Here is an 18,104-nt window from a genome sequence, read left to right on the forward strand (position 1 = left end):
CCAGATGTGACGACACATCTGGACCGCCTCTCGGCGCTGCGTCCTCGCATCTGTGACGTGTGACGACTGGGCGGAGCTACAGTGGGAGGAAGATAGTTATAAATACGAACAGGCCCTGTCTGTCGGGGACGGAAATCTCAATAGTCCCAACACAGAACAGGAAGGCACACGCACGGAGGACGGACACTGTATGTAAACCGATGTGTAATTGAATTCTCAGCCTCAGAGAAAACCCACACTAATCGCCACTGACCCACAGACGAAACAGTCGTCTGGCAGATGGAGAAACAGACCGGAGCTGCCGGGGCCGCGGACGGAGCAGGGCCGAACAGAAAGCACTGGGGCTCGTCGACCAATGGACCAGCCGCGGGTGAAACCCTGGACAGGTGAGCATGCTCCAGGTTCTGAGAGGGATGCGTGAGACTGAGACCTCATCTTGTCTATTTACTGTTGTGTTGCTATTCCTTAAGATGTCTTTCCCCATTCCATAGAATATTTCGTGAACTCATAGGATGATATAAGAAATAGGATTAATTAATAGGAATTGTTGCTTATTTCGCTTTACAACTGGGTCAAAACCTTTTCAATAAGCAAAGGTTATAACAGTAGATTATTCTGATAGAGTTTGACGTGCACATACAGCAACTGATGGTAAACAGACAACAAGCTGATGGTATTTAAATGGCTATACTGTATAGGAAGGATGAAACAGGCTGACGTGTTGTTGACCAAATGATCCACTCTACCCGAGGGACAGTGTTGATGGCAACGTGAGCTTAGTGAAACTACACGGGGCTAGTTTACTGCCATGTAGCCACCGCCAATGTAGCTCACTGTGACGTCCTGCAGGGAGCGCTAATTCACAGCTATCCATTCATCACCACACGTCTGTAAATATATCTGTCGTTTTACCACAGGGTTTTCCCGATTGCTTAAACACTTCTGTCCACTCTGACATCACGTTTTCAAAACAGTAAAAACGCTGTTCAATATGAACTTTCTGTACTACATGCTTTTTTGCCTTTTTGACCCACGTTTGCAAAAAGCTACCCAGAGGCGCTACCTTTTGGTGAATAAAGACAGGTTGCTGATTGAAGATTTGTGCAAAGAAGCCCCACACAGGTGCATTACATGTTCCTACATATGCAAGTCATTTCTTCTATAGCTGTGAATAGATGTTTTACTCGTGAAACCGATAAAGGTCTAGGTCTTTGTATGAGATCTATGTGAACTGTTGAAGAGGGTGGAAAAAGGGAAAATGTGTTAATGTATTTGCAAAATAAGACTTCTGCTGTGCTAAGAAGGTGATGATGAAGATCAAGTTAATCAAACTTTCATTACCCTGTCTCCTAATTCAGGGACCATGTCATTTGGATTGAAATGTTGTGCTTCGTGAAATGTTGTTGCATTTTATGAAATGCTGGCGTGTAATGGTAAATGCATTTTCCATTCTTATCAGATCTTTTTTTGTCTCTGTTCAGTCCAACAGGTTCCCATGTAGAGTGGTGTAAACAGCTGATAGCAGCCACCATCTCGAGTCAAATCTCAGGATCAGTCCCAACTGACATCATGAACAGGGATAACAAGGTAGCTAACATACACAAATCCTGTGTTACATCAACAAGGTATCAGGCACATAATACACTGAGCAATATTAAAAAAATATCAGATAAATAAAACACAAACTACAAAGAATAACTAGACTGCAAGCAGGTTGTTAAGGGCCCTCGCAGATTGGAGCTTGTGCATTGTGACATTACAGCCACTTCCTGTTTGTTGGCGTTCCATAGAAGTGTCACATCATCGCCTCACCAGAGTCTTAAAGCTTCCGTGGCCAATTTTAAGGTGGATGAAATGAAAAAAGTAGGCGCAGCATATCAAAGTATAAAACATGGTACTTCCTTTCACAGTTAAGGGGTGCTGTGACTATTATTGTAATTCGGCATAAAGATGTGTTCAGGGAGAGACCCTTACCTCACACATGAAGTTGGACAGTGATTAGATCAAAAAGATTCAAGTTACAGCTTGGGGTCCTCTATGAGTATTATTTAATATTATTTAAGACTTTTAATGTACTTTTGAATGATCATGTGCAATATGTATGTATGGATATGGAATCATTTTATTAACGTGTGCGCATGTGTTTAGGTTGTGTTAGTACACTGGATTGAGTGCATTGTCTTTTATTCTGTTGCATATGCATCACTAGACAGCAATTTAGATTTCGTTGTATTCTGCAGATGCAATGACAATAAAGGCTTTCTATTCTATTATCATATGGATCTGTTCAAGGTGGGACTTTTGTCGAATATGTCAAAATACATTTAGCATGTAACATGAACTTTCCTACACTGAGGTAACAGGAGTGCGTGGCACTGAGAAGAAACGCGTTAATCTGCTGATATGGTCATTCTGTGCAATGGGCCTATAACATAATTGGTCACACTTTGGACTGCACCTAATGTAGCCTCTTCATATGTTGTGGGTTATTATGTAAATTAAGAATAGTGTGTTGGTATTTGGCACAGAGACTCTGACCACTACACTGTGTACATACTGTAGATAAACCCAACTCAGTACAGCAGGGAGCGGGGAGTGATGACAGCAACAGTATTCTACATACAGAATAATGTTTGTTGTATAATATCTCTTTCTCTTTTTCCTTTTTTTCCCCTCTTTCTTCATGCTGGCTTTATCCTGCAGCAGGATTTACATGATGAAGGGCTTTGTTACCACGAAGAAAGTAATTCTGAGCATCCTTCCAATGCTTCGGCAAGTCTTTTAGTGTCTGTTCTTCCTCCTCCTCTTTGTTCTCACTCTGTCCTGCTCTGCATGTCTCATCCTACTCCTCACTGATCCTTGCTGTTGTTATATGTTGAACAACATATAAAACATGACTATTGGTTAGACACGTTCAAGGAAATGTAGGTATTTTTTAGCTTAGCCCATAAAGTCAGGATATTTCTGACCTAAACATTATGGGATTCAACATCGAATCACTTCTTGGATTTCACCATAATTGCCCATGGATCTTAAACTTTATCATATTTGCAATTGTGGTCAAAAGAACATCAGACCCCATCAGATGATCTTTTTTTCTTAACCTTGACCATGCTCACTCATTGTGCCCATTCTCAGTGTGATGCACCTGATGATCCCAAACAGTGCTCTAAAGAGCTTTTTCTCCTTTGAAATAGGATCAATTACTGCTTTGGGACACTTTGAGTCCTGTGATGCAAACTGAAGACATTTGTTGTCATCTCTTCTGAAAGGTACCAGTCATTTTGCCCATGCTGTTTGAGAAGAATTCAGCTTCTTTGTTTTAGTCTCTGGGAAACCAAAGGCAGGTTCTGAATGATGACAAAAGAGCAGCAATGGGGCGGCGTATAGCTCACCTGGTAGAGCTGCCCCCTCACCCGTAGCGGCCTGGGTTCGAGTCCGACCCGCGGCCCTCTGCTGCATGTCTTCCCCCACTCTATGTCTGCCCCCCTTCACAGCTTACTCTCTCTCTGTCCTCTCCAAATAAAATTTAAAAAAGAAAAAATAATAATAAAAAAGAAAAAAAAGAGCAGCAATGAGGTGAAGTGGAACAACGCTTTTGGCCATGTCTGTATCATTATTATATACTCGTTATATTAGCCAAAGAGCAATATAATATTATCAATGTAATATATGTGGATGAAAGGCAAAGGCAGATTACCACACACCCACATCACTTCACGTCCGGTTCAGTTTGAGGTTACTTCTTTGCACTGTCACAAAGTATTTGCTGATTGTGGGAGCTGTTTGGTTTCTCTTTAACATTGCAAGGTCTTAAACATAATATGTAAACTGCCTTGAGATAAGATAGGTTGTTGTTTGGCGCTATGTAAATAAAATTTAATTTAAATTACCTGAACAGATATTATTACTAGAACTAAGAGATATGATAAAAACAACATTCCTTAAGTGCAGGTGGTCTGGTGCGTCTTCAGGTTGTCCCTCCCCTCATCAGAAGACTTTTGTTTAGAAGGTTTCTGAGGGAGACAAAGGTCTTCAGAGAACCGTAAAATAATTTAGCCTATTCCGATACATTTATGAAAGATATAGATTCTCGTCAGAGGGAATGATCTACCTTTGTCAACTGGTAGAGCCATATATAACCAACCCGAAATGTACGAGCAATGTACTCAAAGTACCACAGACTGTCTGCATCGCTCTAAGTTTCTTTGCTTGTTGGAGTTACTTATATTGATGCAGTGGGTGTGTAAGCAGCAAGATAACTAGACATAGCTTTATACTTTTATCCTTACATTTAAGTAGGTTTATCTTATGAAATTAAATATTGATTTGGAATGGGGGATAGATAGTTAACAGATTTACCTTGTGACGGCTCCCCTCCCTCCCTCCCCTCTGTCTCTCTCTGAGACTCCCACAGTCAGCCCTCACCAAAATGACTCTACACTGTTTTGCGGTGCACCATGGCACAGGAAGAAGGGTTCATATGTTTTTATCGACTAGTAATTGCAAACGTTTCCACAAAAGTGTGGCCAGTGTGTTAAACTAAAGCCCATTATAGAGGCTAGCTACATCTTGTGATTAAGTGAAATGTTTAATCTCTCATCCAAGAGGCTTCTTCAGTTCATTTCAGTTAACCAGGTCTTTTTAGATTCATATCTCGTGGCCCCGAGTTATTTATCTCGATCCCAGGCGTTATGTCATGGTCAAGTAATATATTTTTTCCCAAAATTTTAACAGGGGTGCTCCGTAACTTAAACATTCACACAATCAGATATTTTTTGCCAGCTGTCCTTCCTGCATTTAACAGCTGTAACTGTGTTCTTTTAGCCTGGATAATGTGTTTGTACTCCTTGTATATTCCTACTAGCCTTTATCAGATTGCTGCTCGTTTGTGAAATATGCGGCTCTGCTGCCAATCAAACTTGTCCATGTTGGGAATTGGTCATATCCCATAAACATTGCCTCTTTGATGTGCACACGCTCATATGTAGAGTAGGAAAGCCTGGATGGACATAACGAGTTGATAACCAGTTTAGTGTGCCTTTAGCCTCACTGCGTTTGTAAAGTTAAGTCAAGCCGGATTACGGAAAGATATCTGTGGTATGTTGAGCTCACTTCGTAGCACAGGCCCCTGAAGAGCAGGACTATTGCAGATTTCATCATTTTTGTGATAATATCAGTTTTGAGACCTAAAGGCTAACGTTAGCTAATGCTACGTTCACATCACAACATTGTAAAGTTTGCTATCACATATCGGGGCACTATTTAAATTATTGTTAGTTGTCCTATACTTGTAGGAGTACATGAGTATTAGTTTATACCATTCGTATCTGCTACTGTTTGTTAAAATACTATACTATGTTTTATGTCAGGGTAGAGAGAGAGGAGGATTAAATGAGAGAGAGAGAGAGAGAGAGACTGTTTCCTGATAAACTTTTAGTTTGATAGGTGCTTGTGTGTTAAATGCCAGCCCATGTCATCCGCTGTGGAGAATATGTGCTGCAGGGAGGTGGATGCCTTTTGGGCCCAGTTGGAGAATCTTACCAGCAGACCAGAGATTGCATGCCTGACCCTGCACCAAGGCTTTGAGGCGTGCTGTCTGAATCCCTTAGTGCTACAGATAGCCAACATGCAGGCGTGGCCCTCTCCAGGCCAGCAGACATGAGTATGGTTTGAGCAGATGCACCTTATCACATAAAATGTTTTTTGTCGTGAAATAGTAGGTAAACACAGGTGTTACTAATCTTAATAATTAAGGTTCTATACCTAAATATAATCGAACATATGTTAATGTAATTAGTAATATCCATGTTCAACTACTATTTAATGTCTAAATGCATATGCAAATAGCACAGATAAGAAATATCTGTATCTGTAGATACATAGTTAATTGGAGACAATATTAAAAGTCAATATCATGTAAGGCGTTCATATTACCATAACAACCCGTATCACACCATGTTATGTTAAAGACTATTAACGATGGATATTGTTTCCTTATCCCTCGACAATACCGCTACACAGCATACAGGCAGGTTATCCGCAGGGCCTATGGTATTCTTGGAAGGCACATTAGGAAGCCATTACCCTCATGTGTCGTTTCTGCCATAAGAGAGCATTTTCCAGAAGAGGGTGGACTTTACAAAGGCTTTGAATGGCTCAATTTGTGGGATAACCAATACAATATACCATAATCCGAGTGTGTTACTGTATAAAAACCTTGTGAACTTGAGGTCAGCCATATATATCATATTTTTAGTCTGTACAGCATATGAAAACCTCTTTCAGAAGACCCTTATAACCCAAAAACCTCAGGAAGAGCAACAGAGGGATCCATCTCTCAGGACAGATGTGGCCTGTGCTGCTTCATCTGATAAGAAATTATTAAAACTTAGTGCTGCTTAAAACCAATATAAATGTAATTCTGTAAAGAGAATTACAATATAACTGAAAGCACAGACAACACCATCTAGGCGTGTGAGGAGCCCAAGGACTCTGTAAGAAGGTTTAAACGGGATCTTTGAAAAGAGTGAGCAGAGGTAATACCACAACTGAAAGTATATTTAAAAAGGTTCATTACCAAAACATGGTGACTAAACTTTAAATGTGTCATAGGAGCTAACCATATGATGGCTTCAACTTAATAAGGAGGACTACACAGCCACCTTTGTTGAACTTTGGGTAGCGAAGCACATATCGCACCTCACCGTCACTGGTTCGAGCAACCTCTTGGCTGCCATTACTGTTAAAATGCAGGGCTGCCAAGAGATGGCTGTAGAAAAATTTGATAATGCAATTCAAAAGTTGTACAAATAAAAAGTGCCATTAACTATCCCAGTTGATTAAGTACACCTACGAATTCTAATGCAGTCTAATACAGCAGCCCTGCAATATATTCCGCCTTCATGAAGGTTATAATGTTTTTTGTTCCAACTGTGTTGATAACAAAACTTCATGTCAACTTCCGTCAGGGATGCTGGAGGTCAGTCAGAGCTGGATGTGCTGAGATAAAGTATATATAATGTCGTCATATAAAATGCATCCCCCCGACATTAGGGGCTGCTGCAGCCCCATCAGCACCTATGTTAATTTGCTGAGTCTGCAGTTTATGGCACAATAAACTAAATTCATTTAAATTCAAGGGGTTTTGCATGTTTAGTCCATCCCATTTTTATCAAACAGGTTTTTACTGCTGTGTTACTTTACATTATTTTTAGCTCTACTTATTCATCATCACAAAAAATGTACCTGCTTGTGGCAATGTTCTTTTCCACCGGGGTCTCCCCACAACAGCCAGAGACAAACCATTTTGGCTTTAACATCACAGTGTCAACTTCACAATTTGACAGTGGCCATTTATTGAATTCCTTTTTTTCTCTTTTCCCTTGCAAACTCGGTTAGTATAATAAGCGCCAACATGACTGGCTTCCTCCTGCCTATAGGTGGCAGAAGTGGACTATAAATCTCAATATATAACAGGTTATTCAGAATACATTGCTAATGCTAGCTAACATTAGCTTTATATGCTAGTGGGCCGGGTTTGCATATCTTTATATAATCCATAACAGACAGTGCTGCCACACAATTAATTCCTTCATTCATGCTGAAATCATCATGCTGACTCATTTGAACGCTAGCAGACAACAGAAATACAAGACTTACTGTGCACAGATCACATTTCCTTTGAGCAGTGGAGGCAGAAGCTGCTGCCTGTGTATTAATGGAATCGCATTTGCTGTCAGTCTCACATTGTTCTGGCTTCGATATTATAATAATAAAAATAATACATTTCATTTATTGGCGCCTTTCAGGGTACTCAAGGTCACCTTACAAGGCAGAGATAAAAACATTGTATCAAAAAGATCAATAAAATGAACGGTGAATAAAACATGTAGTTTGGCCAAATGGAAGACAATCAAACTGAATATGCCAGTTTAAGAAGAAGAGTTTTGAGATGGGATTTGAAAATGGAGAGAGAGTCAATGTTACCAATGTCTGATGGGAGGGAGTTCCAGAGGTGGGGAGCAGAATGGCGGAAGGCTCTAGATCCCATGGTTGTCAAGCTGGCAGGTGGTACAGTGAGGTGGATGGAAGAAGAAGACCTGAGGGTGCGGGAGGATGTGTCAATGTGTCAATGTGCAGGAGTTCAGAAAGGTATAGAGGAGCAAGATTATGGATGGCCTTAAAGCTGAGGAGCAGAATCTTAAAAACAATGCCGTATTTGACCGGTAGCCAATGAAGCTGCTGGAGGATAGGAGTGATGTGATTTATGGAGGGGGTTCTGGAAATTATGCGAGCGGCAGAATTCTGGATTTATTGAAGTTTATGGAGAAATTTGTGAGGGAGACCAAAAAGAAAAAAGTGACAGTAATCTAATGTACATATGTAGGCGAGAGGATGCAGTTAGGTTTGGTGGAAAGGTAGAACTGTGTCATCCACATTGAAATGGGAATTGACAAGAGGAAGAAAGTAGCTGATAATAGCCGATATGCCATCCATATAGGCGTGCGATAGTGAAAACAAGCATTTGTAGGCGCAATGCTGAAATTCGCCACTGTCTGCTCTGAATTTTTCCATTTATGTCTTGTAAAAAAATAAAATATGATAATTTTTAAACCAGACTAAGTATAAATTTTGTATAAAAATAATTTTACCTGCAAGTTGCTGTTTAAGTTAGTTTTGTGGTTATCAGTGTGGTGATGACTATCGGCTGCTTAGTAAAACCCTGACACAAATACTATTAGTAATACTCTGTTAGGTGTCTGTATTAAAGGCTGTACTATAGGTCAATGTTGTTTTCCCTCTGACTGGTCTGTGTTCTGTTCAGAACCTGTCAGCACTGAGATATGGGGCACAAGTCGGAACATTCCAGAACCAGGTTCCTCTGCTGCCAGGAGAGACCATCCGCACTACAGGTATATATCTCACACTTTCACCCCCTTTCTAAAAACTCTGACAAGTCATTTAAATATTGTTCATGTGTCAATGAATCCAATAATAATTTTATCCTGTTTCTTTCTGTGTATGTGCTGACGTGCAGTCAAGGATGTGATGTATATCTGTCCATTCAGTGGTCTGGTTAATGGGACCCTGACCATCACAGACTACAAATTCTACTTCACCAGTGTGGAAAGGGTACTGTAGTGTGTACACCACATATATCATTTACTCAGCAGAGCTTCAATACCATCAAACGTCCTTTAATCTACAGTCCACAAACTTGATCAGTTGATGATTGAGTGATGTAAGCTGGGGGTCTGTTTTTGTATCTGTATAATGTGCATTTCTTAATGTCAATCTTTATACATGCAGGAGTCTCCGTTCATTCTTGACGTTAACCTGGGCGCTATCAGCAGACTGGAGACGATCAGTGTTCCCAACCAGGGAGAGAACACCAAAGGACTTGAACTGGTCTGCAAGGTAACACTTATTTACACACACAACTTATGGCTCACTAATGATGCATACTGCTCATGGAAAACATTGTTTTTTATAAGTTAATTTATTTCCTTGATCTGATATTGTCTTTTTCCAATGTTTATTACAATTTATAAACCCCCACATCTCTGCATCAGGACATGAGGAGTCCCAGGTTTGCCTATAAGACAGAGGAGACCCATCCAGATGTGGTTGAGGCGCTGGCTAAACATACCTTCCCCCTCTCCCACAACCTGGTCAGTTTCCTTCTAATGTCCTAAATATTGGCTTGATATGATGTACAGTGAGTGTGAATTGTGCTTCAAGGCCAAAGTAAAAGATTGAAAATGCTCAGTGGCTTGTTACTTGAAGAATGTTTTCAATTTGTGTTGGATGGAACATGTTAAGCCTGTTGGGAACCTCCAGTAGCCAATAGTGTAGCAACATTTGATATTGATTGCTCTAAGGCAAAGGTTGAGATGAGAGGAAGGATTATATCAGGGTAGAAACAACAGAAACAAATGTCCTCACTGCAGAAACTCAGCCTACATCCCCAGCAGCTGTGCCTCAAGTTTGGCTGGCACTACACATAAAAAACAGTATTCAGTGGTGGGAAGCTGGTTAGGAATCATGTCATTCAGGGCTCCAAATAAAATATTTAAACTTTTTCATTTAGGGACACCAGCACATAATTTAGGTGCACCCAAATTTTTTCACTGCACCTGTTACCACTCAATAATACACCAAATATACCTTTGACAGTTCCAATACAAATATTTAGGTATAAAAAAAGGTAGGCCTGTCACAAAAACAAGTTTTGTTGGATGATATTTTGTCCCAGAAATTATTGCGATAAATTATATTATTGTCATCATTTTAAAACTAATTCAAACCACTGGTACAAAGATAATATTATAGCATAATCATGCAAGTAAACCTTTTAAAAGTGCAATGAACTTAATTCTAAAGAATATTCAGTCTGACAATTGATACATCATAAATAAATAAGATATAAGCCACAGACAACCAAAACAATTTTTAAAATGGACTTTCTGGCTTTAATATTTATTCAAAATTGCTCTTGAATAAATATTAAACAATTGGCACAGGATATATGTTGCCAGCTTGTAACAATTCACCTTATTTAAAAAGCTCTAAGGGAAATGCACATAAGCAAAATTTAAAGGTGCGGGCGGATCTGACTCCTGTTTAGTCAATGTCTGATACCTGGTAACACAAAATGGTTAGAAACTTATAAAGCATGGAGGAGACATATGCGTTTGCCTCACAGTAACTAAGGTAAAATTATCAATTAACGAAAAAACACAGTTTCATAGGTAAACACTGTATATTAAATCAAAACCAGACCCAGTCTGCACTTTAACACCAAGGCCGGGCGGCAATATATTTCATACAACACAAAACGTGTCCCAAAAAAACTGAATAGTTCAACAACATTTATAAACGAAGTAGTCCACTGAATGATTGTCCAAACTAAGGCGAAATAATATAAACACCTGTGGCAATTGACCTTGCCACGGGGCTCTCCCACACACGGCCAGAGACGGAAGTGTTCCTTTTTAACATTCTTTATTACTCAAATAAACATAAATTCAAACTACAACTTAAAGCAGACTGGCTTTGCAGCTCAGTCCGGGCGTCTCTCCAGTGTCTGCGTCTCTCCAGTGTCTGAGTCTCTGGGTTCGTCCTGAGGCAGTGCAGACGCTGCCTTTTAAGCACGAGGACCAATCAGCTAACAGCTCTCACCTGCGCTGATTGATCCTCTCTAGCAGGTGAGGGTGCTCTCCCAGCCCCCTCACCTCCACAACACCCATGCCACCAAGGATAATTTTTAATCGCACTAGACGATTTCCTATATCCTAAACAAAAATGAATTTTTTTAATCAAATCAATTTGATTAATTATTAGATAATGAAACAGTTGTTGTCTACACAATCTCAAGGACAAAATCTTCCAGTTCTTAAAGTTATTCCTTAAATCGTATCAGTGTGAATACTAATGTATTTAGAGAACACTATGTTTTCACCTCTAGAGAATTAACTACAACTTGTAAACTTCCTCAGTACGTATTTTACTGTATGTAAAGTAAGTGAATTCTAACAGACTTCCTGTCACATCCTCTTGCAGCCTCTTTTCGCTTTTCTTTACAAGGAGCAGTTTCCTGTTGACGGCTGGAAGGTGTATGACGCAGCAGCCGAGTACAGGCGTCAGGTAACACAGCGACTGTGACACTGATTCAGTCTGCTCCCACTACTCCCATGGGCTCCCACTACACACTTGGATTCTTACAGAGCAAGGAGAGCATACCTCGTCATAATACTACTATATATACCATGTGACTACATTGACCCATTGGTAGTCTCTAAATTGCTGTTAATGTATAGCTTTATAGCTGCATTTGTACGAAAACAGTTGCTTTCATTTTAGTTTTTTCACTTTGCGGTTCTGTCTACTCCTTTAGTTATTTTTTACATTTAACAGAAAAGACAGCCATTATGCCCCTTGAGCATCTGGAAGACATTTTGTAAAACATGTGCAGGAAGTGTTGAGTTTCATTAGAAGTATCTTAACAGCAATCAAAAAAACGGTTAAATGGAAGCAACAAGAGGTATTTAGTGAATGAAAATTAGATTTTTGTTAGAGAGGGTAACTTGTTGCTGTACTGATAAAATCAGTGCTTTATCATGACAACAGATAAACTAGTAATCAAACAGCTGAAGTGAACAAAGATCATTGTCAGTATAGAGAAAAGAATGGTGTGGAGCATGACTGATTATAGCACAGCTTTCTATGTAATTATTAATTTGAAAATTTGAAAATAATGGAGTAGGTGTTAATGTGAAAAATATGCACATATTTTATACTATATTGTATGTAATGTACTTGTCAGACATTTAACTCCTCAGTATTCTTATGGTTTCTTTCTTGTGGTTGAATTTGCTTGGCCAGGGTCTCCCAAATGAAAGCTGGACCATTAGTAAGATTAACAGCACCCATGAACTGTGTGACACCTACCCCTCCATCCTGGTCATCCCTACCAACATCATAGATGAAGACATCAAACGTGTTGCTTTGTTCAGAGCTAAGCACCGCATACCGGTCTGTCTGAGAGCCGCATAACTATTCAAATACAAATAAAAAAATGTGGATAAAGAGGCAGAACTCTATGGTGTGGTTCATTGTTCTACAGGTCTTGTCCTGGATCCATCCAGAGTCTCAGGCCACCATTGTACGATGCAGTCAGCCCTTAGTTGGACCTTCAGATCGTCGCTGTAAAGAGGATGAAGGCTTCTTCCAAATCATCATGGATGCAAACGCCCAGTCCCATAAACTCACCATCTTTGATGCCCGGCAGGGTAGTGTGGCAGTCACTAACAAGGTTAAGGTCATTCATGTATTTTTGTTGTTTTTCCTCTCCCCTCGCTGTCATGTTATGCTTCGACTCAGACATTGTTTTCTACCTCTTTTCAACCCTTACACTCTGACATCCTCCACCTCTGCTGCCTCCACCACATGAAGGCAAAGGATGGAGGGTATGAGAGTGAAAGTTTCTATCCAAACGTGGAGCTGAACTTTCTCGAAATCCCCAACATCCATGTTATGAGAGAGTCACTGAGGAAGATGAAGGACGTGGTTTATCCCACCATAGATGAAGCTCACTGGCATTCTGCTATTGACCAGACACACTGGTTGGAGTACATACGGGTAAATCTAAAACACAAACACACCCCAAAGAGTAATAGTGGTCTTCAGTATTGTACTTTCCTTTGGTTGGTTTATTAACTTACAATTTATAGAACAAACTTTTCTAAGTAAACCACTAACTGCAGAGGGTATAGAGGGTATATTATTCATAAATTGTACTGACAATGTCTTGTGTGTAGCTTTTATTAGCGGGAGCAGCAAAAATAGCTGATAAGGTGGAATCTGGGAAGACATCGGTAGTGGTACACTGCAGTGATGGCTGGGACAGAACTGCTCAGCTCACCTCTCTGGCCATGCTGATGCTGGACAGCTACTACCGCACACTCAGAGGATTCCAGGTCACACACTGCAACACAATATCAACTACGTATATGCTGTAGTCATATGTACAGTGTAATCATGTTGGTATACTGTATGTTGCAGGTTCTGGTGGAGAAGGAGTGGATTAGTTTTGGACACAAGTTTGCCGCAGTAAGGAACTGGGAATAATAATTGTGATTGTGGTCATGTTCTTGCTACCAGCTTGTTAGTTAAAAACTGAGAGTACAATAAGATCACTGTCAGTGATAACTGTAAGACTGATAAAAACATAATGTTAGCTTTATTTTAAATTTGTTAGGCAGCTTCCAAGTTCAAATTTCTATGTGTTGATTGCTGTATCCAATTTAATTGTCTCTTGGTTTTAATAGTTTATTGTTTAATTTTGAGCAGTGGTTTTCAAGCTTTTTGAGAACCGGAGCCCTCATGATTACCTTACATGCCTTGTGGCAAGGAAGGCTGTAGGCAAATCATTATCATTCTGTTGCACATCCATGTCAGATGCATTTGGAACATAAACTATGCAGGTAGTGAGCTGTTGTCATTTACACCTAGCTGAGATCTGATTGCACTATGTTCTGCCTGTAGTTACACCCATATTAGAATAAGTTTTAACCTTTATTTTAATGTCTGTCCAGTTGGAAATGGGGTGTTTGTTTCTCAGAGAAAGACACAATGAAAACAGTAGGAAGCTCTTGCAGAGCGAAATTATTTAAGACTGGCTGTGATGTAATATTAGTTAGAGTTAGGTAGGTGAGTAACATTCATTAACCTAAGGATACTGCTTAACTAGAGTATCCGTATGTTAATGTGTATTATAGCTACTTATAAGCTTCCTGTTGTATTTATGGTGCCTAATTGTATGGTGCCTAATTGTAGCAGGTGTAACGCGACCTGACGTTTTGTCCACTCAAAGTATTTTCTTTCTGTGTTGTAGCGTGTGGGTCATGGCGATGAGAACCATGCTAACTCTGAGCGCTCCCCCCTTTTCATCCAGTTCATCGACTGTGTTTGGCAGATGACTCGACAGGTCAGAGTCCTTCATCCGCCTTCATAAACTTAAGAGAAAGAAGTGTGTGCGGTATTTTGAACTTATGTGGAAATGGGCCGCTTCTCTCCACTCATTATCACTACTCCTCTTCTGACTGCAGTTCTCAGCAGCGTTTGAGTTCAATGAGCTGTTCCTGATCACGGTGCTGGACCACCTCTACAGCTGTCTCTTTGGTACATTCCTTTATAACAGTGAAGAGGAGAGGGCAGCCAAGGTAAGGACCAGTTTTCTGTTAACAGGGGTTCATGAGTCTTAAATGGGTCATGTTCAAACTCTTATGTCTTGTTCAGGAGGTGCAGACCAAGACTGTGTCCTTGTGGTCCTACATTAACAGGTAAGACAGCTGCCTCATTCGAATAAGTGAATGGAGTGAATGACAGAAGTGAGTCTCTGACTGTCTGACTTTTGTTGCCCCCTTCCAGCCAGCCGGAGGACTTCACCAACCCCTTCTATGTGGATTATGAGCACCATGTTCTGTATCCACTTGTTTCCTCTAGACACCTAGAGCTGTGGACCAGCTACTATGCTCGCTGGAACCCGCGCATGAGACCACAGGTACACTTCCTATGTAGTGATGAATGGAGGGTGGGGAGCAGTATTTAAAGCAGAGGGTTGGCGACTCATCAGCAGGCAACAGTATCAAGCAGCATCCACCAACTGGACTTCTTGGAGTAATTGTTGTATTTGGAATTAGGTTTTTGTGTTGTATTTGGAATTAGGTTTTTGTACCCTAAATTTTCTTTTCTGAATTTTACCAAAAATTTTCTTTTCTATTTGAATATCCCTTCACTCCCATCATATAATGCAGGGGATCCACAGGACTGGATTGGTTTGGTTTTGCAGATTTTCTGGAAGTTGAACAACTACATGTAATCGCTGGTTGAAATTGTGAATTGTGCTAATATTATTATTCACTATTTGTTTTTCAGGTGCCAGTACACCAGACTCTGAAGGAGCTGCTGTTTCTGAGATCAGAGTTGCAGCGAAGGGTGGAAGAGCTGCAAAGAGAGACGTCCTCCCACTCCCTGTCCTCCTCCTCCCCCACTCATACCACGGGAACTCCACTGCACAATGCTGTCTGACACACACATACATACACAGGGGATGGTCCCCCTGCTGTCTAGTGACGTGGATATTTCTGTATAACACACCGGCTTGCCTGCCAATTTACCTTTAAAACACCTGTGTTGGAGTGGAATCAGTTGAATGTTTGATCCTCACCTGATTCAGGGTGCTGTGTATGAGATTTCAGAAAAGGCTGTCCTCTCTCCTACTGTTATGGGTATTGTTTGCAGTTTGACGGTTCAAGTTTGTATAAAGGCGTTGCAGAGGTCCATTGCTAACAACCTTTCTGAACAGATGCCATTAACCTCATTATTTCCGTGTCTATTTGTAAAACTGTGGCAATGAGCTTCTTCTTCTTCTTCTTCTTCTTCTTCTTCTTCTTCTTCTTCTTGGATGAAGGTAGTGTTCAAGACACTGGCATTTTGGCCGGACCTCCCCCATCCCCTGACCTACAATTAACCATATTAGTCCCCTACCATCCTCTCCAGTGTTGAATGAAGATGAGGTGAATGATAATGAATTATCCTGTGGAAACCAGGTTGCATATGAGCAGCTCCCTCTGGTGGATCAAGCCTATCCAAAACAATCACCGGCAAGGGAGCGGAGGACCAGGTCTTCAAAGCGCCCACCCCCTCCTGTCAATAGAGCCATGGGTGGTCCCATGGCTGCCGATTATAGTTCTTCTAATGCTCTCCTCTAACAAGGTTGGCCACTTTCATTATCGTGACCTACCCTCAACATGCGCAGGTGCTGAAGACAGAACTCACCCCCCATTTTGGAGGAGGTTAAAGAAAGCCATGAGAAGGGTAGAGTGTGGTTTTACTCCTCAAACAGGACAGAGGACTTTGGCCATTCTGGGGCTTGGGCAACAAACAATGCTTCCAGGTACCCATCTGGCAGGGCATTGGAACTTCCTTTTGAATATTTGGTATCTCTTTTTCCTGAAAATTCACCCAATGCACGGGCAAAGTGTATCTATGTATCCATAGGCAGTAAGGCCTGAATAACCTCGGAGACCGGCTGGGCTATGCTCAGAGGAGCAGTGCTGCTGTCAGGTGACCTGACGTTTTGTCCACTCAAAGTATTTTTTTCCTGTGTTGTAGCGTGTGGGTCAAGGTGATGGGAACCATGCTAACTCTGAGCATTCCCCCCTTTTTTCATCCAGTTCATCCACACTGTTTGGCAGATGACTCGAAAGGTCAGAGTCCTTCATCAGCCTTCATAAACCTAAGAGAAAGAAGTGTGTGGTACCCAAGGCCTGGCTCTGCACCGTAACTGCAAGAAGAGCAAGTTCCAGCCTTCCCCAATGAAAACATTTCTGCGCATGGTTCTGGACTCCAGGAGGGTGACCATTGTACTGATTTCAGAGAGGCAGCCGGCTTTTTAAGCCTGTCTCAGTTGCAATCTCGGGTCGACTAGGGGAGCTCTGCCTTCATAGTGGGCCTGATAGAAGCCATGGTGCAAGTAGTTCCTTTTTGCTGTCTTGCACATGAAAGAATGGGTCGACGGACACTAGACTGGTGTAGGGTGACCCAACACATACATGTTCTGGAGATGAAAGCTGTTGTCCTTGCACTTCACAGTTCTTGCAAAGGTTAACGACTCACAATGTCATTGTCAGTAACGGCAGGCTACATCAACAGGCAGGGGGCCTAGGCTCCTCAACCTTTGCAAGCTGGGAATAAAACTGTGGCTCACCCCCTCTTCTGTTCACCCAGAGCAGTACATGTCCCAGGGCTGGTGATCTTAATCAGGGCAGTTTCTGTGCTATGTTTGATGCAGAAGCATGATTGGAATTGTTTGAAGAGGTTATTGTTCTCGAGGTAACTTTGGAGTTGAAATGTAACTACTTTTGCAAGGATTTTGGAGATAAATGGTAGATTGGATATGGGCCGGTAGTTGTTTTGTTCGTTTGAGACTAGTCAAGTTTTTTTTAGGTTTGGTTTGATTATGGCAACTTTGAGGGAAGAGGGACTATACAAGTAGAGAAAGGGGAGTTAATAATAGAGGTCATCAGAGAAATGAGGAAAACGTGCTTTAACTAGAGTTGGGGGGATTGGATCCAGGTGGCAGTTTCGTGAAGATACCAGCTTTCTGCATTTTTGAACAGCTGTTTCTCCCCCCTCTAATACCTAAACACTGCCTTACTGTTTTCCTGTATTTCCTGTCATCATTGCTGACCACTTTGTACTCTACCTTTGCTTCAACAAATACTATAAACTGCACTGTCTACCTGTGGAACCTGAAGTGTGAATTGTGTCTTTTTATGGAAATAACTTTCTCACATTCCATTTTAAAAGTAACTATGATTACTGCACTTGGTTGTATGCCTCCACAAGTGCCATTTCCATTTATATATAACAGCAGCCTCAGGCCCCAACATCAGCCAAAGGCCCCAACATCAGCCAAAGGCCCCAACAGCCATATCAGCAGCCACAGACCCCAACCAAAACCACATGCCCCAAACTAGCAACAGCAGCTACAGGACCCAAAAGCAACCAGAGGCCCCAACAACAACCACAGGCCC

At 41.2% G+C, this 18,104-nt stretch overlaps 1 protein-coding gene across 5 annotated transcripts; it reads left to right on the plus strand.

Annotated features, from left to right (window-relative positions):
- On the plus strand, positions 1-17,818 carry mtmr1a (myotubularin related protein 1a). 5 transcript variants are annotated; one of them, XM_035148805.2, is made up of 19 exons: positions 1-188; positions 260-386; positions 1,482-1,587; positions 2,704-2,772; positions 8,828-8,915; positions 9,041-9,135; positions 9,313-9,420; positions 9,576-9,674; positions 11,566-11,649; positions 12,388-12,537; positions 12,629-12,817; positions 12,958-13,143; positions 13,323-13,481; positions 13,567-13,614; positions 14,399-14,491; positions 14,613-14,726; positions 14,803-14,846; positions 14,935-15,067; positions 15,442-17,818. In XM_035148805.2, the coding sequence occupies exons 2-19, from the start codon at positions 280-282 to the stop codon at positions 15,592-15,594; spliced, it is 2,025 nt and encodes a 674-aa protein (XP_035004696.1). In that variant the 5' UTR covers positions 1-188; positions 260-279; the 3' UTR covers positions 15,595-17,818. The 5 variants fall into 5 exon arrangements, with proteins under 5 accessions (XP_035004696.1, XP_035004695.1, XP_035004697.1 ...); XM_035148804.2 differs by having other exon boundaries at positions 1-386; XM_035148806.2 differs by having other exon boundaries at positions 1-386; positions 2,707-2,772.
- Positions 17,819-18,104: the final 286 nt, after the last annotated feature.

Source organism: Hippoglossus stenolepis, chromosome 23 (genome assembly GCF_022539355.2).
Source record: "Hippoglossus stenolepis isolate QCI-W04-F060 chromosome 23, HSTE1.2, whole genome shotgun sequence".
NCBI classification, from domain to species: Eukaryota; Metazoa; Chordata; class Actinopteri; order Pleuronectiformes; family Pleuronectidae; genus Hippoglossus; species Hippoglossus stenolepis.